At 46.1% G+C, this 27,016-nt stretch overlaps 1 protein-coding gene across 4 annotated transcripts in view; it reads left to right on the top strand.

Moving 5' to 3' along the window:
- The first annotated feature begins 4,127 nt into the window (after window positions 1–4,127).
- The window catches only part of DOT1L (DOT1 like histone lysine methyltransferase), an 89,466-nt gene continuing 66,577 nt past the window's right edge, over window positions 4,128–27,016 (top strand). For all 4 annotated transcript variants that reach the window (XM_084826143.1, XM_084826142.1, XM_084826141.1 and 1 more), the window contains exons 1-2: window positions 4,128–4,487; window positions 23,027–23,070. In XM_084826143.1, coding sequence (XP_084682269.1) covers window positions 4,407–4,487; window positions 23,027–23,070 — 125 coding nt within the window. In that variant the 5' untranslated portion in view covers window positions 4,128–4,406. The remainder of the gene's footprint in view (window positions 4,488–23,026; window positions 23,071–27,016) is intronic.

The raw sequence follows: 27,016 nt of genomic DNA, 5'->3' as shown, positions 1-27,016 counted from the left end.
ACTATTATCATGAGCAAAATGGTTGTGTTTTTTATCTTTGCATTTTATTTTAATTGTTATTTTAATGCATTTTGTACACTGCCCTGTGCTTCGATAATGAAGGGAAGTATATAAATATTTTAAATACAATAAATAAAGGATAAATAAAATGCATGAGAGAATTGGGGGTGGGGTGGCAGTATGTGTGCCCTGCACATTCAAAAGTAACACCTAAAGACATTTGAAATTTAAAATGCTGGATCAGAATGCTAAGAGCATTGCCAAATTTTGCATTGGTGGTGAAAATAAAATGAACCTTCTCAGTGCCAAGGATCTTTTCTTTAGCTTTAAATGTGCAACACTGGTCTTTTTTTAAAAAAATACATAACTTTTTCCATATGTACAAATGACTCCTTTCTTGATCTGAAATTATGCCCTGGAAGGACTTTTTTTAAAACTGCCTTTTCACAGAAGACACCAGCCAGATTTTTCCACCCTTCTTGAATAGAAACACCAACACAATCTGAACTGCTTCTAAATGACGCCTCCTTTGCAATGTTCTGTACTAGCAGCTGCAGGGAGCATCTGTCTGCACGTTCCAAGCATCCTTTCTCTCCTCCCCTGCAATATGCGCTCCCGATTGTGAGGCTGTGCCATGAAATTTCACATTTGCTAACTGGAAAGCGTAAGCCAAAAGAGCCTTGTGCCACCTTAAAGATGAAGGCTGCAATCTGATACCCACTTTCCTGGGGGCAAGTCCCATAGAACACAATGGTTCTTACTTCTGAGTAGACATTTTGTATATGATTGTGTTGTTTGGCTGCAATCCTATACCTGTTTACCTGAAAATAAGCCCCACTGAACTCAGTAGGGCTTACTTCTGTATAGGATCACAGTGTTATGGCAACTCAAGCTTTTGGGACTACAATCTGCTTTTTCAGCAAAGGGATTATCTTTTGTTGGCAGATATATGGGGTCACGAAGAGTCGGACACGACTGAACGACTGAACAACAACAACAAATATTATTATTATTGTTGTTGTTGTTGTTGTTGTTAATTCAGTTAAAAACAATTTAACAAAAAATCCAGCAGTAAAAACAACACAGCATAAAAACAGTATGTAACAGTCAACATAGAGGCCTGCTGGAATAAGTCTTTAATTCTCGCTTAAAAACCTTCAAAGAGTTCAGCAGGCTAATTTCAACCAGCAGCTCATAGAATTGGAAGGGATCTTGGAGGTCATCTAGTCCAACCCCTGGCTCGGTGCAGAGTACGGCTACAGAGGGCTGAATTCCATCTTGGAGAAACTCTTGCTGACTGCACCCCAGTTTTAGGTGAGGCTAAAGGCAAAAAGGGTGGAGACAAAGGAAAAGGGCTGGAGACAAAGGCAAAGAGACGGGGCCAAAAGCCAGAAATACCTGCATGTGGTATTTGCTGGTGTTCCTGGTATTAATACTACCAATAACTAAGCCTTAGGAGCGGCATTGCAACCTGTTAGAACAAGGAAAATTTGCAAAAGCTGGGAACCCATCAACTGACTGGTAGTTAGGAGAAAGGGGAGGGGCAGGAGAAGGGGGTATGGCCTTTTGGGGACCTCCAGATTTACCCCCCAGGTCTGAGGTTCTGCACCCCTGATACACACACACGCAAGTTATAGTGCAGGCATATCCCAATTCAGTATTAAAAACAAACACACTAATTATATATTGATTCATGGGTGGGCAGGGAGTTGCCACAAGACGCAAGCCGTGGCGGGATGATAGAAAAAAGTATCTCAAGTCTACCAGGCAAACACATATTCAGTGGTAGACTGTGCCAGAACTCTTCTCTCTTGTAGCTCCTCTTTATGTGTAATATATATTTTGAAGTAATTTTTCCTGAGGGGTGTGCATATAGTTTTTTGAGGTAATTATTTTCCTGAAGTAACTATATATATTTCTAAGGTAAATATACACAGAGTGGTTTGGTGGCTGACTGACTGGGCAGGCAAGTACATCCCATTTGTTTTATTACTCAAAAGTATTAAAAAAAACAAAACAAAACACCCAACAGCATGCCTTGAGGTGGCTGCCTGGACAAATAATCCAATTGCTTCACCATTTTTAACAATTGTGTTATACTGGTGGTGCTGGGAGATAGATACAAAAAAGGAAGGAAACAGCAAAAAGGGAAGGTAAACTTAGATATCATAAAACAGAAGAGAAAAAGAGTTCTCAGGTGCCTAAAAAAGTTTTTTAAAAAAAAATTCTGTCTAATGCCTTTTGGAAATTTCGTTCCGCTTATCTTTCTTCAGATGTATCGAGAAGAATCCTTCAGATATTTCTGCCATATTCAAGGGCCTTCCAATATAGGAAGGATTCTTTTCGATACATCTGAAGAAAGATAAGCGGCCCCGAGGAAGGAAATTTCCGAAACACGTTGGGCAGATTAAATTCTTTTCCCAGGCACTTGAGATAGAAAAAAGAACCTCCGTGTTTGAATGCAGTCCGCCATGCAACCAAAGTCAGAGGCAGAGTGCGCCTGAACATGGAGGGTCTACTATCTAGCTGTGGGGGCTTCTGTCTTGTAGTGTTTTAATCCCTCCACCCCTTAAGTCAGGTGTGTGTGTGTGTGTGTGTGTGTATATATATATATATATATAGTATAGAGGTCGTTTTTCCTGAGGTGTTTTCCCAAGGTAATTTTCCTGAGGTAAATTACACACACACACACACACATATATATATATATATATATGAGAATCCCCTCATCCCCATATGTGTATGTGTGCATATATAGCTTGGAAGTCGTTTTTCCTGAGGTGTTTTCCCAAGGTAATTTTCCTGAGGTAAATTACACACACACACACACACACACATATATATATATATACGAGAATCCCCTCACCCCCATATGTGTATGTGTGCATACATAGCTTGGAAGTCGTTTTTCCTGAGGTGTTTTCCCAAGATAATTTTTCCTGAGGTAAATTCCATATATCCCCCCATCCCCTTATGTCTATGTGTGCATATACAGCTTGGAGGTAATTTCTCTGGAGTTTTCTTCACGTAATTTTTCCTGAAGTAAAACACACACACACACACACGTACATACGAACAGGGAGAGAATGATGAATCCCCCCCGCTCCTTGAGTTATATGCGTGTGTATTTGGAAGTCGTTTTGCCTGAGGTAAATTATATATATTATAAATTTTATATACGCACACAGAGAGACATTAAATATAACCCCCCCCCACACACACACACACGGCTTATATATGGTTGCTGACTTGATTGGGCGACTGCTTCAGCGTGTTTTTATTTTTTTATTACTCAGAGATATGTCTTTTTTTTTTAAACACACACTCGTCCTTTCCCCCGCCCCCAGTCGGGCCGGCTCTTGACTCCCTCGTGTGAACGCCCCCGCAAAGCGTGTCTGCCGTGAGGGAAGCCTCGTGAAGGGGCAGGCGAGCGCGCGCGCCAGGGAGAGAAAGGGTGGGGGTGGGTTGCGGGAGGGGATGCGGCGGCGGCGGCGAGGCGCGCGAAGCCGCCGCAGCCGCTCCTTCTCTGAGGGCAACTGAGGACAGGGCGGCGCGCGCTCTGGCGAGAGGCGCGCTCCTGCCTCCCTCTCTCCCAGCCTCATTTAGGAGAATCGCGCTCTCGCTCCCATCCGCTCCCCGGCCCGCTCCGCCGCGCGCGCCTTCGCTCTCTCGCGCGCGTATTCCCTCGCGCTCTTAGCAATGGGGAAAGCTTCGGGGGGGTGCGTGGGGTATTCCAGCGATGACGAAGGGAACGAGCCCCGCCCACCTTCCCTCTCCTGTCCGCACGCGCTCCCCTCCCCTCCTCTCCTCTCACTCACTCTATAATCTGTAGGTGTAAATATGTTATATATAATAGAGGTAGAAGTGCGCATGCGCCTCTCCGCGTGCGTGCGTGCGTGCGTCGCCCCCGCCGTCCCTCTCTGTGTGAATTATCATTCTTCGTAGTAGCGTCGAGCCCGTATGGTTTAAAAATATCGACCTCTCTCTCTCTCACACACACACTCACTCACTCCCTCCCTCCCTTCTCTCTCTCCGCTGTTGGTTGGCGTTGCCCGCCCGCACGCCTTTTCTCCTTCCCCTCGCTGTCACCAGCAGCAGCGGCCGCACGAGCGGCCCCGCCCTTCTTTGACGCCGGCGGGGGCGGCCCAAAATGGCGGCGGCGCTGCTGCTGCTGACGGGAAGCCCGGCCCGGCGCGAGCGACAATAGAGAGGCGAGGGAGCGCGAGGGGAAGGAGCGGCCGCCCGCTCGCTGGTCCTCCGCAGCCGCCGCCGGCCCCCCCGCTCACCCCACCGGTCTAGCATGGTGCGGGTCTGCCGCCGCTGGCCCCCCGCCGCCACCCCGACCTGATCTCTCTCCCTCCTCCGCCGCCTCTCTCCGGCCTCTCTCTCGCTTTTCCGCCGCCAGCATGGGCGAGAGGCTGGAGCTCCGGCTGAAGTCGCCCGTGGGAGCCGAGCCGGCCGTCTACCCCTGGCCCCTGCCCGTCTACGTGAGTGTGTGTGTCGGGACGGGGCCGAGAGACCGCGCGGGGGGTCCTGGTACTGCGGGGTTAGCATTCGGGGGGGGGCTGTCGGTGAGGGGGCATGACCGGGGAGGGCATCGGGGGGGAGGCCACAAGGGGGAGTGGAAAATTTGGCTGTCATGGGAGTTGGGGGGGCGTTATGTGAGGCTGGGGGGAAATGGGGGGTGTATGTGTGGGGGTGCTGTGGGGAGCAGCTTGGTGTCCCTCGAGTGGGGGTGCTGTGGGGAGCAGCTTGGTGTCCCTTGAGTGGGGGTGCTGTGGGGAGCAGCTTGGTGTCCCTTGAGTGGGGGTGCTGTGGGGAGCAGCTTGGTGTCCCTCGAGTGGGGGTGCTGTGGGGAGCAGCTTGGTGTCCCTCGAGTGGGGGTGCTGTGGGGAGCAGCTTGGTGTATCTGTGGGGGTGCTGTGGGGAGCAGCTTGGTGTCCCTCGAGTGGGGGTGCTGTGGGGAGCAGCTTGGTGTATCTGTGGGGGTGCTGTGGGGAGCAGCTTGGTGTCCCTCGAGTGGGGGTGCTGTGGGGAGCAGCTTGGTGTCCCTCGAGTGGGGGTGCTGTGGGGAGCAGCTTGGTGTCCCTCGAGTGGGGGTGCTGTGGGGAGCAGCTTGGTGTCCCTCGAGTGGGGGTGCTGTGGGGAGCAGCTTGGTGTCCCTCGAGTGGGGGTGCTGTGGGGAGCAGCTTGGTGTCCCTCGAGTGGGGGTGCTGTGGGGAGCAGCTTGGTGTCCCTCGAGTGGGGGTGCTGTGGGGAGCAGCTTGGTGTCCCTCGAGTGGGGGTGCTGTGGGGAGCAGCTTGGTGTCCCTCGAGTGGGGGTGCTGTGGGGAGCAGCTTGGTGTCCCTCGAGTGGGGGTGCTGTGGGGAGCAGCTTGGTGTCCCTCGAGTGGGGGTGCTGTGGGGAGCAGCTTGGTGTCCCTCGAGTGGGGGTGCTGTGGGGAGCAGCTTGGTGTCCCTCGAGTGGGGGTGCTGTGGGGAGCAGCTTGGTGTATCTGTGGGGGTGCTGTGGGGAGCAGCTTGGTGACCCGCGAGTGGGGAGCAGCTTGGTGTCCCTCGAGTGGGGTGCATGTGGGGGGTGGCATATGGGGGAACTGGGGCTGATGGCAAGTGGTGAGGGAGGAAGGTAATACTTTGAGGGGGCTGTCTTGGGAACTGTTTGGTGTCCCTTGAGTGGTGTGCCTTTGGAGAGTGGGGTAAATCGGAGAGTTGGGGCTGGTGGGAAATAGAGGTGTCTTGGTGGGGATTGGGGGGCCTATGTGAGGTACTTGGTGTAATTTTTCAGGATGGAGGTGTTATGAGGGTGGGAAAGGTATATGGGGAGCTGTCCTGGGAGAAAGCTGTGGGGCTGTGTGGGAGGTTGCAGGAAATGACTTGGTGAGTTTGGGGGATGTTATTCGGGGGAAATTGGAGTTATGTGGTGGTGAAGAATTTGGTGTCGTGAGTGGGAGCTGTTAAGAAGGAATAGGGTTGTTATTTGGATGCATGGGGGTGGCAATTGGTGTATGTCAGAAAACAGGTGGAGGAAAGCTGTGTGGCATGTTATGTATGGGAAACTGGTGCAGTTGGCACCCCACTGGGGAGAAATTCAGGGGGTTTCATGTGGGGGGAGTGTGGAATAATTTGCTGTCATTCCAGCTGGGGGCACTATTGGCGTGTTATGGAGGTGGAACTGGTGGGGAGGGAACTGGGGAAGGGTTATATGTGGGGGACTGATAGGGAGCGGTTTGGTATTATTTGTGTGGGGTGCATTTAGGGGTGTTACATAGCGGAGATTGGGCAAGTGAAAAAGTATCATTTATGGGGTCCCAAATGAGGAATTGGGTTATGTGGGAATTGAAGGTGGGGGAGGTCAGGGTGGTACTATGTAATGGGGGAATTCAGTAGTGTTATTTATCAGGATGTGGTGTACTAAGGCTCCCTACTGGAGGGCCTTGCAGGGACGTTATATAAGGGGAAAGCAGGAGTGGGGGGATAACTGAATGTTTTGTGGTGCCTCTGCCTCTTCATGACACACCAGGCCTACCTCTGTCCCAGGCACTCAGCGTGTGACTCCATGCCCTGATTTGACCTCCATGTAACCTTTCTACAGAGTGTCAATCTTCTGATCACAACACTCCTCCTAGGTTCCCAGTCTGAAGTAGTCTCTCTGATCCAAATACTCCAAGGTCAACCAAAATTCTGTTCCAACCACACTTTCTTCATCGTTGTGTGCTGTTTGGAAATAGGTCTCCATTCTTGTACTCCAAAGTATCCCCAGAGTTTTAATTTTGCTATAGTGCCTCCTCCCCTTTGACCAGTTTGCTGAAAAATCTTTCACAAGGTAAAGATTTTCCCTTCCATCCTGCTCACCTACCCAGGGCTGTTTCTCTGTTGAAGGAATCTCCCCTTTTCTGCATCTCAGCTCCTGAAAAACCTGTCTCTGCTTTTCTACCTTTCATGGCATTCCTTCCTCTTTCATTTCCTTCCTCCCACATGTTCTTAGTACATCTTTCCTTCCCCTTCTTATGCATCCCCTGTACCTTCTCATTTCTGGTGGTTCTTATAATTTGTTGCCATAAAATGTGGTGATCATCACTAGTTTAGATGGCTTTGAAAGGAGATGAGCAAAATTAATGGTAGATAAACAAGTCTATCAGCAACAGCTATTATGAAGGCTATATGGAACCTCCATGTTCAGAGGCAGCCTAGCTCTTGAACACGCATTGCCGGGGAGTAACAATGGAAGAGGACTGTTGCTTTTGTGCCCTGTTTGTGGGCTTACCAGAGGCATCTTGCCTAGCTCTTGTGAGAAATGGGGTGCTGGATGGACCTTTGGTCCTTTTACGTTATAATTTTCCTATGTTCTCATTAGGAGGTCCTTTATTATATCTTTTTCTTGTCTTTGATGTCTCTTTGTATGGGTGTTACTGCTTCTCCATGAATCATAGAGTTGGAAGGGACCTTGGAGGTCATCTAGTCCAACCCTTGGCTCAATGCATGGTGCAGCTACAGCGTCCCTGACAGATGGCTGTCCAGGCTCTGCTTAAATATTTCCAGTGAATGTTGCTCCTCCCTTCTCCAGAAACTTGGCACCTATTCTTTTGCCCCTTCGTTCTCCCCACACCAGTGGTTCATTGTGTCAGGCACTATTCTTGGAGAGGGGGGCTCCTCAGTATGGTTAATTTGGCACCTATCCAAACCAGCTTTTTGCTTTAGCACCCAGTAGTCTGTTCCTCTAGCTCCTAAATCCTCAATTGACCCACTGAATGTAATGTTCACTGGCCTCCCTCGGTTGACCTATTGCTCAGGACACTGTGCTGTTGCCTTTTTGGTACTGTGCCAACCTTTTCTGTTCAGTCTTCTCCACCCTATCACTTTTTTTAGTTTCAGACATTCCTTACATCCCAGGCCATCCATTTCAAAATAATCCTACTTTTCCTGTTGTGGATGACTCATTACTTGCGGATACTCCCTGTCCACACCCAAACAATCTTTCCTTCATTCTATTCCATCCTCTGACACTTCCACACCCCGTAATCTCTGTCTGCAGTACTGTTCCACAGGCATGCTTATCTGTTTCATGAGCATGTTGAATTATTGAGTAATTAAAGGCTTCTCTCTTTTTCTCTTCTCTCTCTCTCTCTCTCTCGTTCACTCTCCTCCTCTTCCTCCTCCTCCCCAACCTGGTGTTACATATGTCCTTCACTTGACATTTGGACTTAATAATACTCCTTCAGAAAAGTTGTAGTGTGGAACAATTAATACTTTGTCATTGGGTGCGCTACATAACTGATATAAAGGGTTAGATTCCTTCTGGGTCTTCAGCTCTAGGTAACAGTGTCTTTCTGTTCTACTTCTAAAGAAGTAGAAGATTGGTGATAAGGTTTTCCTTTGCTTTCCCTGTCAAGGCCCTCGCTTCTGGAATGGTTTTGGTTTGATGTGTGGAAGAACTTGTGATTTTTACCTGTTTGTAAAAACTAACTTAGGATTGCTTTCTGGTTGTGTTGAGTGGGAGATCTGGGCTTCTCTCTGCTTGGAAAAAAAAATAGGAGGAGGAGGAGAACAGAACATGAACCTAAGTAAGGAGTGTTCTGCAAATCTTTATTCCTTTGTCAATATTACATATGTGCAGATTCCTGTCTCTTTTTATATTCTCCAGTAATAATCCATGTTTGGTTATGCTGCAGCACATCAGCGATGACACCTCACTTTATTTTTGTAATAGCATGTCTGCATAGTATTTTAAACATCTTACAAACCTGGCTGCCTCTTTCTTATGAATCATACTGTTTCGTGATGAAATGACCCCTGAGAAATGACAGTTGTGAAGGCATAACATGGAGTGCGCATGAGAGAGTGAAGCTTCACATAGCTGCCATACCATACATTCAGTGTCTCAGCTGGGGTGGAGGATTGCATTCTTGCCAGAGAATGGGAGTATTTTTAAAAAGTTGGCATGGAGCTGTTTGACTACTGTATTTCTGCAGTGTGTGGCATTTTTCCAGTTGTGCTTCATACCTTGCAGCATAAACAAGGCAGGGTAATAAAATGCAGTGAGACTGAGTGGTGTAATTTATGCCATATTTCAGCTATTGGTGTGAGCAGATAGGAATGGTAGTTTTCATGGAAAGATGGACAAACTCATTACATGTTAATGTTACGCTTGGCCTTGTGTCATCTTGGGCTGTGGATGGTCTGGTTTCCAAAACATCCTGCCTATTTAGGAGGGTGTGCTATTTTTGACTGTGCTGTGCTCCCAGAGAGCATGGGGCCTGCAGCACACAGTGGTTAATGTGGCCTTTCCTGTTTGGGCAGCTCCATGGCTGGCTCTGTGTGTATGTGTGTTTGCATGTGTGTACCAGCATGTGTGCTCCTTATGCTTTCACAGAAATCGAAAGTGTGATTGCTTATCTACTTAGGCTGCAGTTTCATACACACTTATATGGGAGTAGGTTCCATTAAACTCAGTATAGGGCTCACTTCTGAGCAGACATGCATAGGATTGCACTGCTAGGTCTGTTTCATCACTGAGTGTTTTATTGCCAGGCTTGATTTGTGCTGAGAAATATTTTCTTTCAGTATGTTAACATTTTATCAGTGCATTTTTAAAAAGGGTTTACTCACTATAGGCTAGGACAACACACTTTTAAAGAAAAATATAACTGAAAAATTTAAGAATTTTTAAGAGCATGAGAGATGATGATATTGATTTATACATGATGATATAGAATATCTCTAAGAGGTTAAGCATATATCCTAAGCATAGATGTTGGTAGACTGCAACTCCTATCAGCCCTAGGCAACATATAGCCAATGGTGAGGGATGATGGGAGTTGCAGCCCAGCAACATCTGGAAGGCCACAATGTCCCACCCCTGAAATAAGGCATGCAGTGAAGGGCCATAACTCAGTAGTTGCAGAGTTTATCAGCCTAACCCTACTTGCTAAGGATGTGACCCACAAGATTCCTGCTGCACTGGTGTAAACTCCCACCAACCTCTGCCAGCAAATTCCAAACATACCCAATGGGGGATTGTATGCTCCAGCTGTTGTGTGACAACCAACTACTAAACTTGGATCAGTTTTACTAATTATGATAGTTCTGACCAAGGCACAGAGTGCAGCAGGCTTGCAGCTCCCCACTGGGCGTTGCTGCAATTAAGGAAGGCCAGGGAGCTTGCTTTTTCAGGGGGTGCTGATCCACAGGCCTGGCAGCTTGTGGCTGCCACCTCCTCTGAGGCATCCTTGTATGAGGAGCTGCTATTTTTACGTAAGACAGGTGTGTTCCCCTGACACACATTGGAGGATCCATTTTTCTTCAATTTGCTAGCAAGTGTGATGTAGACTATGCATTCAGATTGCAATCACTTGTCTAGTGGTGTGCCCTTATTGGCTTTATGGGTGTTGCAAAGGACTACAAGACCAGCCCTGCTGGATCCGATCAATGATCCACCTAGGCGGCCTTCCTGTTTCTCACAGCAAGTACCTTAGATGATCATTTTGGGAAGTTCACATGTAGCGCATGGCTCTGACCTACCTCCTCTGCTGTAAGTCCTCCAGCAACTAGAATTCAGAGGCACACTGATTCTAAAGGAGAATGTTCCATGGTTAGTTCCCTTCGAAAGCCAATCAAGCCCATGGTCATCTCCATATCCTGCGGCAATGGGTCGGGTTGGACAAAAGTCTAAAGAATTCCGGCTTATTGTGAACGAGGCAATATGTGGTAGTGGCTAATGGCACAATCCTATGGCCGCTAGTCAGTGGATAGGATAGGTCGGTATCCGGGAACCGACCTTGGAGACCATGCTCTGGACCCAACCTTCTCCCCCTCCTATGCTGTCTTGTAGGTAGCATGGAATGACCCTGTGCCCTGCGCACAGAAGAGGAGCATGGAGCGGCGAAAATGGGACATTCCTGGGGGCGTGCTGGGGTAGGGAAGTCGGAAATCCAGTACGACGCATCCAACATGTCATCCGGCCACCGCTTCCCACGCTCTAACTTCCCACGGCTAGATTTGCTATCTAGCCACAAATGCAGGGCAGCTGAAGCATGGAGGATCCCCTCCACACTTGTCCTGCCCTGCATTGGATAGGTAGTCACCTCTGAGTTCGGAGGCGGCCACCTATCCCAGTACGATTGCTCCCTAAATGGTCCTTTTGTCTATGGTTTGCTTATCATGACATGCATACTGGGAATTCTGGCTTGTCTCCGCCCCGACAAGCCAGAGTCATAAGCCAGCAACAAACCATGACATGAGTCAGGCTTTTGGGAGAAAAACAAGCCAGAGTTCTTGGTTCACATGTCACAGTGAGCAAACTACAGGTGGAAATTCTGCAGTTTGTTTAGATGATCATCTAAACGCTACGTATACAAGTAGCATGCATAAACAATAAATCAGGGTTCTGCTGGGATCATGGCTTATAATTACATGCCAACCGGGCCACTGAGTTCCATATAAGCAAGTAATGTACCTCATTCTGTCCTGAATTTGCTGTCCTGACCCCAGCAGAGGAGCTTTTCCCATCTTGCATCCAAACAGTTACAAAAAGAGGGAACAAACCAATCCACTGCAGTAGAGATCTGCAAAGCTTTTTCAAAATTAATCCTCTTTGGACACCACAGTGTCTAGCCTACTAACGTTATATTGTAGTCAACTGTAGATTTTCTTTCTCTTCTCCCCTCACTGGCTTAGAACTTAGAAGCTACTTGGCACCAAGGGGAAGAAGGGTCCGTTGTGGTTTCAGAGCTTAGACTCTTTGACGTCAGCAGAATGTCTCTTAGTTTCACCACTCTGTTTGTTGCTGTTGTTCAAGCAGCAAAGTGGGAATTGCCTCTGTTATATTCAGGCAGAGCTTGCCAGGGGTGGGGAATATTCCATGCAAGGGGCTGACTTCGGATTACTTGGCGCTAGACCTGTTTAGGATTGGGAGGGATGTGTCAATTTCTTAGGCAATTGGGATGTTTCCTCGCTCTCAGCCCTATGTTAAGATTTTCTGCATTTTATTCAAAAGTACAGTTTCTTCTAGCTTAGTTTCATTGTGAAGTGGGATTTGTGTGCTAGTGTTTATCCATCCTCCTGACTAAGAACATTGCTGCCATATCAGAGGTAATAGTGATCTTGTGGATGTATTTTTTTTTTTATTTGGTGGTTTACAGTGTTAGAAACTATGCTAGTCTGAATAATGGTCGAGTCTAGTGCAGTCCAGGCAGCCCTTTGCTGAATGGCAGTGGGTCTTGAAGGGTATGTTCACTGGAAGGTTTCTCCCAGCCCTAATAACCCAAGAGCGGTTAAAACCAAGAAGCAGATTATTAAACCACACACTTCATGCGTGCCAAGTATGTATTCTGCCAGTGAGTTATCAAGAGGGCTGTGTACATCTGTGTACATGCAGATGCTGGAATTTCTCAGTAGTGAGAAGCAGGGACAGGGGTGGGGGAGAAATCAAGTTTCTAGCCCATAAGGGTTGCCAAGCATATGGGAAAAGCTCTGAAGTCAAAGAGAGGGTGGGTTAATATTTTCAGTCGTTTGGAGGTGGAGTTTTAAAGTCTAATCAGCCAGAATGAGTTATGCAAAATAGCAAATATGGAATATACAAAACAAGATTATGCATATTGTAACTTTGCTCTACACAGAATTTTAATCTTGGTGTTTTAAAAGTGCACACAGCCCTAGCCATCACTAATGTTTAATACTGGGCAGTGTTGAAGGGGCAAAATTTCAAACAGAGGTGTGTTACCTGGCAATGGTTGTATCTTTTGCTTGTAATGTAGTCTGCTATGCCCTCATTTTAGATGTTCATCTCCCCCACCACCGAACCTAAAATCTGGGGATTCATGATTGTGTCCTATAATGCTTTTGCTCCACTCAGCCAGAACTAGTTTGTCTCAGTTTCTGCCACTACTGTCCATTTCATCCAAGTACTTTCAGAGTTGGTAGTGTTGTGGAGTTCAGTTATTTATTTATTGCATTTGTACCCCAGCCTTCCTCCAAGGAGCTCAGGATGGTGTCCATGGTTTCACTTTGCTCTCCTCTCCCCCAATCTTACCCTCACAAATAAGCCTGTGAGGTCGGTTAGGCTGAGAGAGGGAGGTTGCTCCACCTTGTGAATTTTATGACTGGGAGGGGATTTGTACCTGCGTCTCCCCATCTGAGACTCTTGGATGGCTGTACCGCACTGCCTCTATTATTCCCCATTCCACTAGTTCTCCACTTCCCTCAACATCTTCTTACTGGGAGGGGATTTGTACCTGCGTCTCCCCATCTGAGACTCTTGGACGGCTGTACCGCACTGCCTCTATTATTCCCCATTCCTCTAGTTCTCCACTTCCCTTAACATCTTCTTAAACCATGCTAAATGATGAGGTGCCCCTGCTGGTCCAAATAACTAATTGGACCAAAGCTATTAGTGGTGTTCGGGGCTTGTTAAAATTTAGAAACCCCGCGCATGCGTGCGTGCACACACACCTGCACACAAAATCCTGTGTACATGTGGAAATAAACTAGGACTACTGCAGACAGCTGGATTTACATAATTGCTTAGCTGACAGAGCTAACAGTGTCACGATGCTGGTTGTTAAGAGCTTGGGAGGATGATGTGAAAATGTGTGTTTCCCCCCCTCAAACCTAATTAGGGTGGTGGGAGGAGGGTGTCTTGGCGTTCCAGATGCATCCTTCCCACTGGTTTTCATGTAAAACTGAACGAGTGTCTCTCCCTCCCACCTCCTAGTTTCCTGAAAAGGAACATGAAGGGTTTTTCTGATGAATCAGTAGTGAGTAGTTCTGCTTATCTGGGTAAGATGAGTCGTGCAAGGTTGAATAATCCCCTCTAATTTCCCACCCCCTCCATGACTCAGAAAATATTTACTGACGTTGACCTCTGGCATTCATGACAACTGTTTTCATGTTTTCAGTGTCACTTCTCAAACACTTCCAGCATGTCTCCCCCTTTGCAAAGATGAGTTAGGGCATAACAACCCCTAGAGAGACTTTTTTTGTCTCCTTAATCATTTTAACTGAAAGCCTGTTTAAATGGCACATATGCATAGCTGGCCTTTAATTCAGTCCTGGAGGATAGAAGTCCTCCAGAGACAAAATGGAGGATAATACATTCAGTGGCTCCTAGTCATGATGGCTATATGTTACCTCCATTATTGGAGACAGTATGCCTCTGTATGCCAGTTGCTGGGGAACATGAGCAAGAGGGTGCGGTTGCACTCATATCCTACTTATGGGCTTCCCACAGCCAGCTGCTTGGCCCCTGGTTAAACAGAATGTTGGACTTGATAAGCCTTTGGTTTGATTCAGTATGGTTCTTAAGTAGTCTGTTAGAATCATCATAAAGGTGTTCATACCTTGTCCCTTGAACTCCAGTGGCCTAGGATTCCAGTGTGGCTCAGAAAAGTGGCTCTCCAAGTCTATGGCAGTAGTTTCCAAGGCGAACTTGAGGGCAATCCAGAAGTCTGGATTTGGAAGATCAATAATAGCAGAGAGTTGTCCCTGAAGGCAGTTTTCCATCAAGTCTGTTCTTCTTCAGCTTGCAGATGCAAGCTGTAGGAGAGAGTGGCTGTGCTCTAGAGTGTGCTTTCAGGGTTCATGGAGGGCTCCACAGTGGTAAGGCTCTACAGTCCTAGGATAGATCCAAGAATCCTCTCCAATGCACAGGTATTATTTGGCAGGTGTCAAGGTGGAAAGTTTTGAGAGATGCTGGTTTCTGGCATCCAAGCGTCATGTGGCACCATGCAAACAAACAAATGTGTTGTGCCTGATCTCCTGATGGCCACAGCAGACAGGTGAAATTGGTTGAAATGTGCGCGGTGAGCCATCTGTTCTTCCGCCTACCTCCAAATGACTCAGGAAACTTTGTTTTCTGAAGTCCACCTTGGTGGAATAGATAGGTGGATGAAATCTGGGAGCTTCCTGTTAAAGTCCCACTTCCATCCCTGAGCTATGGGTTGCCCAAGGCTATATAACTATCTCAGAGCCTTGTTCTCTCTCCTATCAGTTAAACAGTCAGGGTTGTTGCTTATGGCAGGTAATAGAATCATAGAATAGTAGGGTTGGAAGGGGCCTACAAGGCCATCGAGTCCAACTCCCTGCTCAATGCAGGAATCCAAGTCAGCATCCCTGACAGAAGGCTCTCCAGCCTCGTTTTGAATGCCTCCAGTGTGGGAGAGTCCACTACCTCCCTAGGTCATGGGTTCCATTGTCATATTGCTCTAACAGTCAGGAAGTTTTTCCTGATGTTCATCCGGAAGGTGGCTTCCTGTAACTTGAGCCCATTATTCCGTGTCCTGCATTCTGGGATGATGGAGAAGAGATCTTGGCCTTCCTCTCTGGGACAACCTTTCAAGTACTTGAAGAGCGCTATCATATTTCCCCTCAGTCTTCTCTTCTCAAGGCTAAACATGCCCAGTTCTTTCAGTCTCTCCTTGTAGGGCTTTGTTTCCACTCCCCTGATCATCTTTGTTGCCCTCCTCTGAATCCTCTCCAGTTTGTCTGCATCCTTCTTCAAGTGTGGTGCCCAGAACTGGACACAGTAGTCCAGATGAGGCCTAACCAGTGCTGAGTAGAGGGGAACTAGTACTTCCTGGGATTTGGAAGCTATGCTTCTATTAATGCAGCCCAAAGTAGCATTTGCCTTTTTTGCAGCCACATCACATTGTTGGCTCATATTCAGCTTGTGATCGACAACAATTCCAAGATCCTTCTCGCTTGTCGTGTTGTTGAGCCATGTATCCCCCATCTTGTAACTGTGCATTTGGTTTAGAATCATAGAATAGTAGGGTTGGAAGGGGCCTACAAGGCCATTGAGTCCAACCCCATGCTCAATGCAGGAAAATGCACCTTTTTCCTAGGTGCAGAACTTGCTTACAAGGAAACAAAAGCTCTACAAAAGTTGACTATTTTGTTCAAGGCCACAAATCTTACAATTCCTGTGTTTGGGAAATTCTTGTACTTCCCTAATTGCAGTTGCCTGGTTATTAAGTGGGGCTTGTAGATTTGATAATATTAGTCCAGGTCTGCACCTGTTACCAATTTGTTACCAGTTTGTTCCCAAGCTCCATTCAAAGGGCTGGTTTTTGACCTTTTAACACACACACGGACCTGGCTTCAGGATATTTGAAGGATAGCCTTGCAGTCATTTGTGTGTATAGTACAGTACACACTAGCACAGTAAACACTCTTGTGGGCAAATTTTGGTGGAGTTTATTTGTGAGGCAACAGAGTGTAAACTGAAAGTGCTCAACGAGTTAAAAGCACTATACAGTTGTAGATGACTCTTAATGCATGCTTACTGCTTTTAACATTGAGGGAATTTTGTTCCTGAGCTCCTACCCCCTATTTTTGCCCACTTCACATAGTTTGTAAAACTTTTTAGTTCACCTGAATGTTTACTTGCATGTTTACTTGGGAGCCAGTCCTGTATTCAGTGGGATTTGCTCCTGTGTCAGTGTGCTTAGAATTGCAGCCTTGTATGTAGGAGCAAATCTGAGTTGGGCCACTTGATGTAGGAATAATCTACTGCTTTGTTCTCCTATCTTTTCTCTTTAGTTTCAACCAGAAATGTTCAATTGGACCACAGTGTTGTGATAAACCTTTTTGTTGCAGCTGGCTAAAGAGGACATGTTGTAAGCTTCCCCCCTTCCCCCCACCCATGTTCATACACACATGATCCTAATGATGATGGAAATGTAAATTAGGTGTATGAAGGCCCTGAAGCTGGGAAAAGGCCCCACTCATGTTTATAACACAGTAGAATGGGCTTTATCTCTGAAAGCTGAGGGTAGGTACCAGGGCTGAGACAGCTACAACCTTTAGTGCCACAAAACATTTTGTGCATGTGTAGGCAATGAGTGAGCATTGTTTCTTACATTTTTATTAAAGGTTAACCACAAATATGAGTAAGACACAGTGTTAACGACAACCTTGCAAGTAAAACCCACAATGTATGTGGGCAGACAGCCTAATTATCCCATGTTAGTCATTTTGGTGGTTTGTGGATCACTTGTAAGGAAGGCTGTGACGAATGAGCCAACTCTCTTATAATTGACACAAGGGTCCCTGCATGTAGGAGATCCTTGCATTTCGTAATTGCAGTTGTCTGGTTAAATGGGGCTCGTAGATTTGATAATATTAGTCCAGGCCTGCATTGGTTACCACTTTGTTCCCAAGCTCCATTCAAAGTGCTGGTTTTTGAACTTTTAACACAACCACATGCACATGAGCCTGACACCAGGGTATTTGAAGGATAGCCTACTCCCAGGAGAACTTGCTGATATGTTTAGTTCATGTGCAGACATCCTGCTCTAGGTGCTTCCTCTCCAGAAGAGAAGTGGCTGGCTACTTGAAACTGAGAACATAGGAAGAGCCATGCTGGATCAGACCAAGGGTCCGTCTAGTCCAGCATTCTGTTCACACAATGGCCAACCAGCTGTCGACCAGGAACTCACAAGCAGGACACGGGTGCAACAGCACCCTCCTGCCTATGTACAGCACATGGTGTACATAGGCATACTGCTGTTCGCTGTTGTTGTTGTTTTGCCGTGATAGGCTATGTAAATACTTACGTAGCCTATCACGGCCTCCGCAGGGAGGCAAATGGCGTCCCTGCATTAGCCGTGATAGGCTATGTAATTATTCATGTAGCCTATCACGGCTATAATGAGGAAGCGAATGGCGGCCGCAGATGCGGCTGCTATTAGCAAAGCAGTACAAATGGCAGCAGGTAAGTGCTCCATTTCGTGCGCCTTTCGTGGGGCGGGGGGGCGGGGAGCTTCATTCCACCATGGATTTCAGGGGGCCGAATGCACTGGCATTCGGCCTCACCGAGATCCGTGGCGGAATTCTCTGACATCCCTAAATGGAATGGCCTACAGATTTGGAAAACTAGGTCTAATATTGGTTCCAAATGAGAAGCATTGTATAAATATAAATTGAGTTGGGGTTTGGAGGATTCAAAAAACAACAACCAAGTAGTAGTTCATCCATCCTTCCCCAACCTGGTGCCCCACCCAGATGTGTTGGATTTCAACTCCCATCATTTCCAGCCAGCATAGTCACTGGGAGTTGCCATTGTCCATGCTGGTTGGGAATGATGGGAATTGCAATCCAGCACACCTGAAAGGCACCAGGTTGTGGGAAGCTGCAGTAAGTTAAGCTTCTAATTCCTTTGGGGCAACTACTATGAAACCTTTAAGAAGCTTGATCTATTAAGCTCTCAAGAGATAGAAAAAATGAGCTGCTAATGTGATAGGGTAGTCTCTTCCTTTTGATATTCTTAGGCAACAGTTTTTATCATAAGGAAAAAGTAGTTGTAAATATGCCACTTCCCCCCACCCCGGTTCCTGCTCTGATAGGAACTGGAGTTGAGTGGCAGGATGGATTGATCAGTGATTTTAAGTCAGCAAAAGAAAAGCCTGCTATGAAGTATGCTTTAATTTACATGAATGTACATAGTGCACACACATAAACCAAACATACACAAGAGAGATCTTTTGGCGTTGAACTTTAGGAGCTTAGGAAAACCTGATATCTGCAAAAGTTGAGAGACAGAGACCACCACCACCACCAGGCCTTAAACAGCAATTCTTTGTTTTATTAAAAAAAGAATTAAAAATGAATTAAAATCACGCATCAGGAGAATTAGAACCATACATACCTCTGGGGAATTAGAATCATACATAAACACTCAGAAGTTTAAAGATAATCAAGCATTTAAAGTCAGTAGTGAAGCTAGGTGCACTGGGATGCATAGAAAATCATGTGTGTGTGCTCAAAAGAGATGAGTTTTAATTTCTAGTAAGGTGTGTGTGTGTTTAAAGGAGGTTTGATAGAAGTGCAGCACTTCAAAGAGCAGTTTTTACTCCTAGCAAGGTGTGGGTGTGTCTGTCTCACTCTCTCTCTGTGGGTGTAGCTGATCATGGAGGAATCATAGGGTTGGAAGGGGCCTACAGGCCCATCATGTCCAACCCCCATCTGGGGAATTAAGGGGGAGAAAGAATACCCCAGCTTGGAATGGGGTAGAAATAGACTTTTTGGGAGATTGTGAGAGTTTGGAGGAGGGGGTTAGAGCAAATGCAGGCTTTTTGGAAGGAAGTGGATGGAGAGGCATAAAAGAGCAACAGGGGGCTCCAAAGCCAAGGTGGTTTGGAGTTTGGAATGGAATGGAATATTAGGAAAAAGGGAGGAAAAGAGACTAATTGGAATATGGACCACTTACAAGAAAAATAGAAGATAATGCAAATATCTACCCCTCTATCTGCTGACTTGTGAACATGGCCCCTCCAGGAAATTCCTGACTTGTGTGGCGGATAACTTCCTCCTACAGAAAGTAGAGGAAGGAACTAGAGGATCGGCTATCCTTGACTTGATCCTAACCAACAGAGATGACTTAGTGGATAAAGTAGCAGTTACAGGAACTCTGGGGGAAAGCGACCATGTTGTACTTGAGTTCTTGGTTCTAAGGGAAGCAAAAGCCGAGTGTAGTCAAACGCGTGCCCTGGACTTTAGGAAAGCGGATTTTAATAAACTCAGAACAATGGTCAGTAAGGTCCCATGGCAAGCGACTCTAATGAGAAAAGGAGTCCAAGATGGGTGGGAGCTTTTAAAAAAGGAAATTCTCAAGGCACAATTACAAACAATTCTAACAAGAAGAAAAGGTGGAAGACAACAGAAGAAGCCAATGTGGCTTCACAAAAAGCTTAGAGATGACCTGAAACCAAAAAAGTACACATATAGGAAGTGGAAAGAAGGCCAAGCAACAAAGGAAGAGTACAGGCAGGTAGCACAGAATTGCAGGGATGGTGTCAGGAAGGCTAAAGCTGAGAATAAGCTGAGGTTAGCGAGGGGTGCTAAAAACAACAAAAAGGCTTTCTTCAGCTATGTGCATAGTAAAAGACAGAGAAAAGAAATGGTTGTTCAGCTGTTAAATAAGGATGGCAAAACGATAAGAGATGACAAAGAAAAGGCAGAGGTGCTCAATTCCTACTTTGGCTCAGTCTTCTCCCAAAAGAGGGTCTATGGCCCCGCTGGCAAAGGCGAAGTACAGGCTGAAGGGGCAGGATTGCAGCTTGAGATCGATAGGCATATGGTCATGGAACACCTAATGACTTTGAAGGACTTCAAATCTCCAGGGCCAGATGAACTGCATCCTAGAGTCATAAAGGAACTGGCAGAAGAACTCTCAGAACCACTGTCTATTCTCTTTAAGCAATCATGGAGGACGGGTGAAGTGCCAGATGACTGGAGGAGGGCTCATGTTGTCCCTATCTTCAAAAAGGGTAAAAAGGAGGAACCTGGGAACTACAGACCAGTCAGTCTGACATCAATCCCTGGGAAAATTCTGGAGCAGATGATAAAGCAATCCATCTGTAAGCACCTTGAAAACAATGCAGTGGTTACTCGAAGCCAACATGGATTTGTCAAGGACAAGTCCTGCCAGACGAATCTGATTTCATTGTTTGATCAAGTAACCTCCCTTGTGGACCGTGGGAATGCTGTAGACATCATTTACCTCGACTTCAGCAAAGCTTTCGACAAAGTGCTCCATGATATCCTGATGAGCAGCTCAAAGTGGGCTAGATGAAACAACGATCCGGTGGATCCACAGTTGGCTACAGAATCGGACTCAAAGAGTGCTTATCAATGGGACCTTCTCAAACTGGGGAGAGGTAACGAGTGGGGTACTGCAGGGCTCAGTCCTGGGCCCAGTGCTCTTCAACATTTTTATTAATGACTTGGAGGAGGAGGTGCAGGGAATGCTGATCAAATTTGCAGATGACACAAAATTGGGAGGGATAGCTAATACTTTGGAAGACAGAAACAAAATTCAAAGTGATCTGGATAGACTGGAGCGCTGGGCAGAAAACAACAGAATGACATTTAATAGGGATAAATGCCAAGTTCTGCACCTAGGAAAAAGAAACCAAATGCACAGTGACAAGATGGGGGATATGTGGCTCAACAACACGACAAGCGAGAAGGATCTTGGAATTGTTGTCGATCACAAGCTGAATATGAGCCAACAATGTGATGTGGCTACAAAAAAGGCAAAGGCTATTTTGGCTGCATTAATAGAAGCATAGCTTCCAAATCCCGGGAAGTACTAGTTCCCCTCTACTCAGCACTGGTTAGGCCTCATCTGGAGTACTGTGTCCAGTTCTGGGCACCACACTTTAAGAAGGATGCAGACAAACTGGAGAGGGTTGAGAGGAGGGCAACAAAGATGATCAGGGGACTGGAAACAAAGCCCTCTGAGGAGAGACTGAAAGAAGTGGTCATGTTTAGCCTTGAGAAGAGAAGACTGAGGGGAAATATGATAGCGCTCTTCAAGTACTGGAAAGGTTGTCCAGGAGAGGAAGGCCAGGATCTCTTCTTGATCATCCCAGAGCGCAGGACACGAAATAATGGGTTCAAGTTACAGGAAGCCAGATTCCAGCTGAACATCAGGAAAAACTTCCTGACTGTTAGAGCAATACGGACAATGGAACCAATTCCCTAGGGAGGTGGTGGGCTCACCCATGCTGGAGGCATTCAAGATGAGGCTGGACAGCCATCTGTCGGGGATGCTCTGACTTGGATTCCTGCGTTGAGCAGGGGGTTGGACTCACTGGCCTTGTAGGCCCCTTCCAACCCTACTATTCTATGATGGGAAGCTCTGTTGAGCTCATCTGAAAAAGCAGGGTAGGTAGAGAGGAGGAAGAGGGTGGGGGGTTGCTCTTCGTACCAGAAAGCATGAGGGATCCCTCCTGGGTAGGAGGAATGTTCTTTCCCTCTCTCTGTCTTGGTGTAAACCATGAATTTGGGTTGCCCTTTTTATCTGTCGCCTCAGGATTTAGTAATCAAAGTAAAACAAAACTAGTTCTTCCAGGATTGTTCAAGGATGTTGGAAAATGGATTTTTAAGTGTTGGACATTAAGGGAAGAAAGAAGACAATGGGCTCCTCTTTCCTTCCTGGTGTGAGGAAAGGATAGGAGTTGATGGATGCATATCTCTAGGCATCATAGGTCCAGGTGAGCAAGATAGCCAGGGGGATTTTGGCGATTGTCTTAAACAAAGGTGACAAAAAGAGTCATAGAGGCATACCTGCTTACACAATAGTTGGGTTTTTAGGGTCTCACAGCTTTACAAGACATTGACTTCTTTAGTTTTCCTTCCATTTAAACTAGAAGGTTAGAAATCAGTGTAAAGTATTCCATGGTGGGGGCTTCTATGTTTGTTGTCCTGAGGCAAGATCTGAAATTTGCAAGTGTTAACACTGAGGAATTAAGGCAATCAGAGCACAATGGCTGGCCAGAAAGTTGTATGCAAGAAGTCTGCAACTCCACCTGGGACATGCAAGGCCTCAATATCCTATGGAACCTGTTTTTTTGCTCTTCTCCAAGACACCCCCCCACTCCCATTCCAGATACCTGCCCTAACTTCCCCAAACAGAATTTGGGGCGCCTTCTAACAAATAATTTTTTAAATCAAGCTTCTCATTGATACTACTTCATATGGAGGATGGGTCAATCAATGGCTACTAGTCATGATGGCTATGTGCTACCTCCAGGATCAGAGGTAGTATGCCTATGTATACGGGTTGCTGGAGAACATGAGTGGGAAGGTGCTGTTATTGTCCCAGAGCCATCTGGTTGGCCACTGTGGGAACCAGGATGCTTTACTAGATATGCGTTTGGTCACATCCAGCAGGGCTCTTATGTGCCAGATCTTGTCTGTGGATTCTCTGATATACAATGCCACTGGGAGTATCTTGCATATACTCATTATGCAGCATCCATACAGATTTGCAGTGTTGACATGAAGGTTTTTGGAAACCTCTTGGTTATGGGGAAGCTAGCATAGAAATAACTGTGTTTATTTTTAATAAAACACATGTGTCTGATAGGAAATACAACAGGTTAACAATTTCCTTTCTCTGTATTTGCAAGTGATGAGGTGTTCTGTAAAAACAAAATGAGTTGTGTTGATCTGTCAGCCAGCATGGGTGATATCACTTCCCAGATGTCCCTGAAGTCACCTTTTTCTGTTTTTCCTTTTGTTGCAGGACAAACACCACGATGCTGCTCACGAAATCATTGAGACAATTCGGTAGGTGTTAAGGCAAATCTTGTTGCAACCAAAGAGATTTTTCTCCACCCCACTGCCCCACCTGCTGCCATGCCATATCTCAAAACAGGGCATGAGTATCCTGATAGTGAAGAGATGGAGAATGAAGGCTAGGATTTTATTTTCGCTGTGTAATCACAAATTCTTGCAATGTGTTGTGTTTCCCCTCTACAGACCTTAAAATAGAATCCCTTTTCCAGGTTCCTTCCCCAATGTTGGGCTACAACTCCTATCATTTCCAGCCAGTTCCTGACTTGGGATATTAGAACACACCAGGTCACATTTCTCGTCTGTCTAGTCCAATGTTGTCTAGTCTGACTGGATAGCCTGGTCTTAGGCAGAAGTCTTTTCCATTGCCTGCTACCTTTCAACCAGAGATGTCAGGAACTGAACCTGGGATGTTTTGCATGCAAAGCAGGAGCTCTGTTGCTGAGTATCTCTCAGTATAAGCTGCCCTTTACTGAGCCAGATCATTGTTCCATTTAGCCCAGCATAAATATTTACTGGCAGTAGCTCTACAAGATTCTTTAGCTCAGGGGTGGGCACGCTCTGATCCTCCAGATATTTTGGCCTACAATACCCATCAATCCTCACCATTGGCTCTGCTGACTAGGGCTGATGGGAGTTGTAAGCTAAAACATGGAGGACCACAAGCTGTCCAGCTCTGCTGTAGCTGGAAGCACCAGGGATTAAACCTGGGGCCTCCGGCATGTACTATCACTACCCTTTGAAGCTCCAATTCACAGCAGGGGTAGTCTTGCTAGACTGCTTTTCCCTGCAGGCTGGCATGTGTTGGTCTTCAAAAGTGTTAGTTGGTGGGGAAAAGAGTCCTTGTGTACATGCAGGTACCATAATGTCACACTACTGTTTTCCCTGCAGTTAAGTGTTGTTTGCCTTTCCACTCCTCCTACCGATATTCATCCACTCCTAGTGATGGTGATGAGGAAACATGATTTCTCCTTTTTCAAAGTAGATCCTTTCTACTTCAATAAGTGAAATAGTCAGAAGACTTATTCAGTAAAGTCATTCATTCATTCACTTCAATAAGTAGTATTTTACAGGTGCCTGTGTTGCCCCAAGGAGCTTAGCCTTTCTTTAGCCTTGCTGCTTGATTTGCAGCCATTTAAGTATACTAAATATACAAATTGTTATGAATGTCTGAGGGGAAGGGACGTACAGTCATGTGAAAAAGAAAGTACACCCTCTTTGAGTTCTATGGTTTTACGTATCAGGACATAATAAAAATCATCTGGTCCATTGTTGTTCAGTCATTAAGTCATGTCCGACTCTTCGTGACCCCATGGACCATGGCACGCCAGGCCTTCCTGTCCTGCGCTCTCTCCCAGAGTGTGCTCAAGTTCATATTCACTGCATCGGTGATGCTATCTAGCCATCTCATCTCCTTTTGCCTTCAGTCTTTCCCAGCATCAGGGTCTTTTCCAGGGAGTTTTCTCTTTGCATAGGTGGCCACAATATTTGAGCTTCATCTTCAGTATCTGTCCTTCCAATAAGCACTCAGGGTTGATTTCCTTTAGGATGGACTGATTTGACCTTGCAGTCCAGGGGACTCGTAAGAGTCTTCTCCAGCACCACAGTTCAAAAGCATCAATTCTTCGGTGCTCAGTCTTCCTTATAGTCCAGCTCTCACAGCCATACGTTACTACTGGGAAACATCTGGTCCTTAGCAGGTCTTAAAATTAGGTAAATACAACCTCAGATGAACAACAACACCTGACATATTACACCGTGTCATTATTTATTTTACAGAAATAAAGCCAAAATGGAGAAGCCATGTGTGAAAAACTAAGTACACCTTATGATTCAGTAGCTTGTAGAACCACCTTTAGCAGCAATAACTTGAAGTAATCAGTTTCTGTTTGACTTTATCAGTCTCTCAGATTGTTGTGGAGGAATTTTGGCTCACTCTTCTTTACAACATTGCTTCAGTTCATTGAGGTTCACGGGCATTTGTTTATGCACAGCTCTCTTAAGGTCCCACCACAGCATTTCAATTGGGTTGAGGTCTGGACTTTGGGCCATTGCAACACCTTGATTCTTTTCTTTTTCAGCCATTCTGTTGTAGATTTGCTGGTGTGCTTGGGATCATTGTCCTGTTGCATGACCCAATTTCAGCCAAGCTTTAGCTGTCGGACAGATGGCCTCACATTTGACCCTTGAATACTTTGGTATACAGAGGAGGTCATGGTTGACTCAATGACTGCAAGGTGCCCAGGTCCTGTGGCTGCAAAACAAGCCCAAATCATCACCCCTCCACCACCGTGCTTGACAGTTGGTATGAGATGTTTGTGCTCATATGCTGTGTTTGGTTTTCACCAAACGTGGCACTGTGTATTATGGCCAAACATCTCCACTTTGGTCTCATCTATCCAAAGGACATGGTTCCAGAAGTCTTGTGATTTGTTCAGATGCAACTTTGCAAACCTAAGCCATGCTGCCATGTTCTTTTTAGAGAGAAGAGGCTTTCTCCTGGCAACCCTTCCAAACAAACCATGCTTGTTCAGTCTTTTTCTAATTATACTGTCATGAACTTTAACATTTAACATGCTAATTGAGGCCTGTAGAGTCTGAGATGTAACTCTTGGATGTTTTGCAATTTCTCTGAGCATTGCATGGTCTGACCTTGGGGTGAATTTGCTGGGACGTCCACTCCTGGGAAGATTGGCAACTGTCTTGAATGTTTTCCACTTGTGAATAATCTTCCTCACTGCAGAATGATGGACTTTAAATTGTTTGGAAATGGCCTTATAACCCTTCCCAGATAGATGGGCAGCAACAATTGCTTCTCTAAGATCACTGCTGATGTCTTTACTCTTTGGCATTGTGTTACACACACCTGAATGCTTGAGACCAGCAAACTCCTGAGACTTCTGCTTTTATAGAGGTTGTCACACTTGCTGATGATCAATTAATCAAGGGCATTTGATTAGCAGCACCTGGCTGCTACTTAGCCTCTTCATACCTATGGAAGCAGTGAGGGTGTACTTAGTTTTTCACACATGGCTTCTCCGTTTTGGCTTTATTTCTGTAAAATAAATAATGACACGGTGTAATATGTCATGGGTTGTTGTTCATCTGAGATTGTATTAACCTAATTTTAAGACCTGCTAAGGACCAGATGATTTTTATTATGTCCTGATGTGTAAAACCATAGAACTCAAAGAGGGTGTACTTTCTTTTTCACATGACTGTAGCTCAAGAGGCAGGGCGCTCGCTTTGCATGCGGGAAGCCCCAGGTTCAATCCCAGCCTCTCCAGTTCAAAGGATCTTGGGGCGCAGGGCTAGGAAAGAACGCTCTGCTGTTACTGTGGGGTAGGTAACCTGGTTCCCTCCAGATGTTTGGACTACAACTCCCATCAGGCCCACCCAACACGGCCAGTTGACAGGGATGATGGGAGTTGTTGTCTAAAATATCTAAACTGCACCAAGTTGCTTACCCCTGGAACAGACAGTACTGGTCTAGATGGACTAATCGTCTGACTCAGTATAAGGAAGTTTCATAAAGGTGTGAGGAGGATCATGTATGGACTCCTTGGAGGAAAGGCAGGATATAAATGTAACAAATAAGTGAGTGTTTATTATTACAGACGTATTGGCGTAGCTTACACAGTTGTTGTAAGGAGATAATGTACCTGAAGTGATTTGAAACTCAACAGTGTAAATGCAAAGTAGTATTTATTTGTCCCAGGCTTGAAAATAGTCTGGTCACCTGTAGCAAGTAAGAATGCCTCTGGGTCGTCAGAATAGCCTCTAACCAGGTTGGCCATGGCCGAGCTGGAGCCAGTGAGCATGCTGCCTCCTGCATGCTCATTGCTTCCATCTTTAATCAACAAACCAGGAATGCCTGATCCTGATGTTACTGTGATGCCCAAACCTTGGGTGTTTGTATCAGACAACTTCACAGCTTATT

The sequence above is a fragment of the Heloderma suspectum genome, chromosome Z (assembly GCF_057233095.1).
Source record: "Heloderma suspectum isolate Gila_16-S chromosome Z, 16-S_ref, whole genome shotgun sequence".
NCBI lineage: Eukaryota > Metazoa > Chordata > Lepidosauria > Squamata > Helodermatidae > Heloderma > Heloderma suspectum.
Note: the sequence above shows the minus strand (reverse complement) of the source record. Positions and strands in the feature narration are given on the sequence as shown.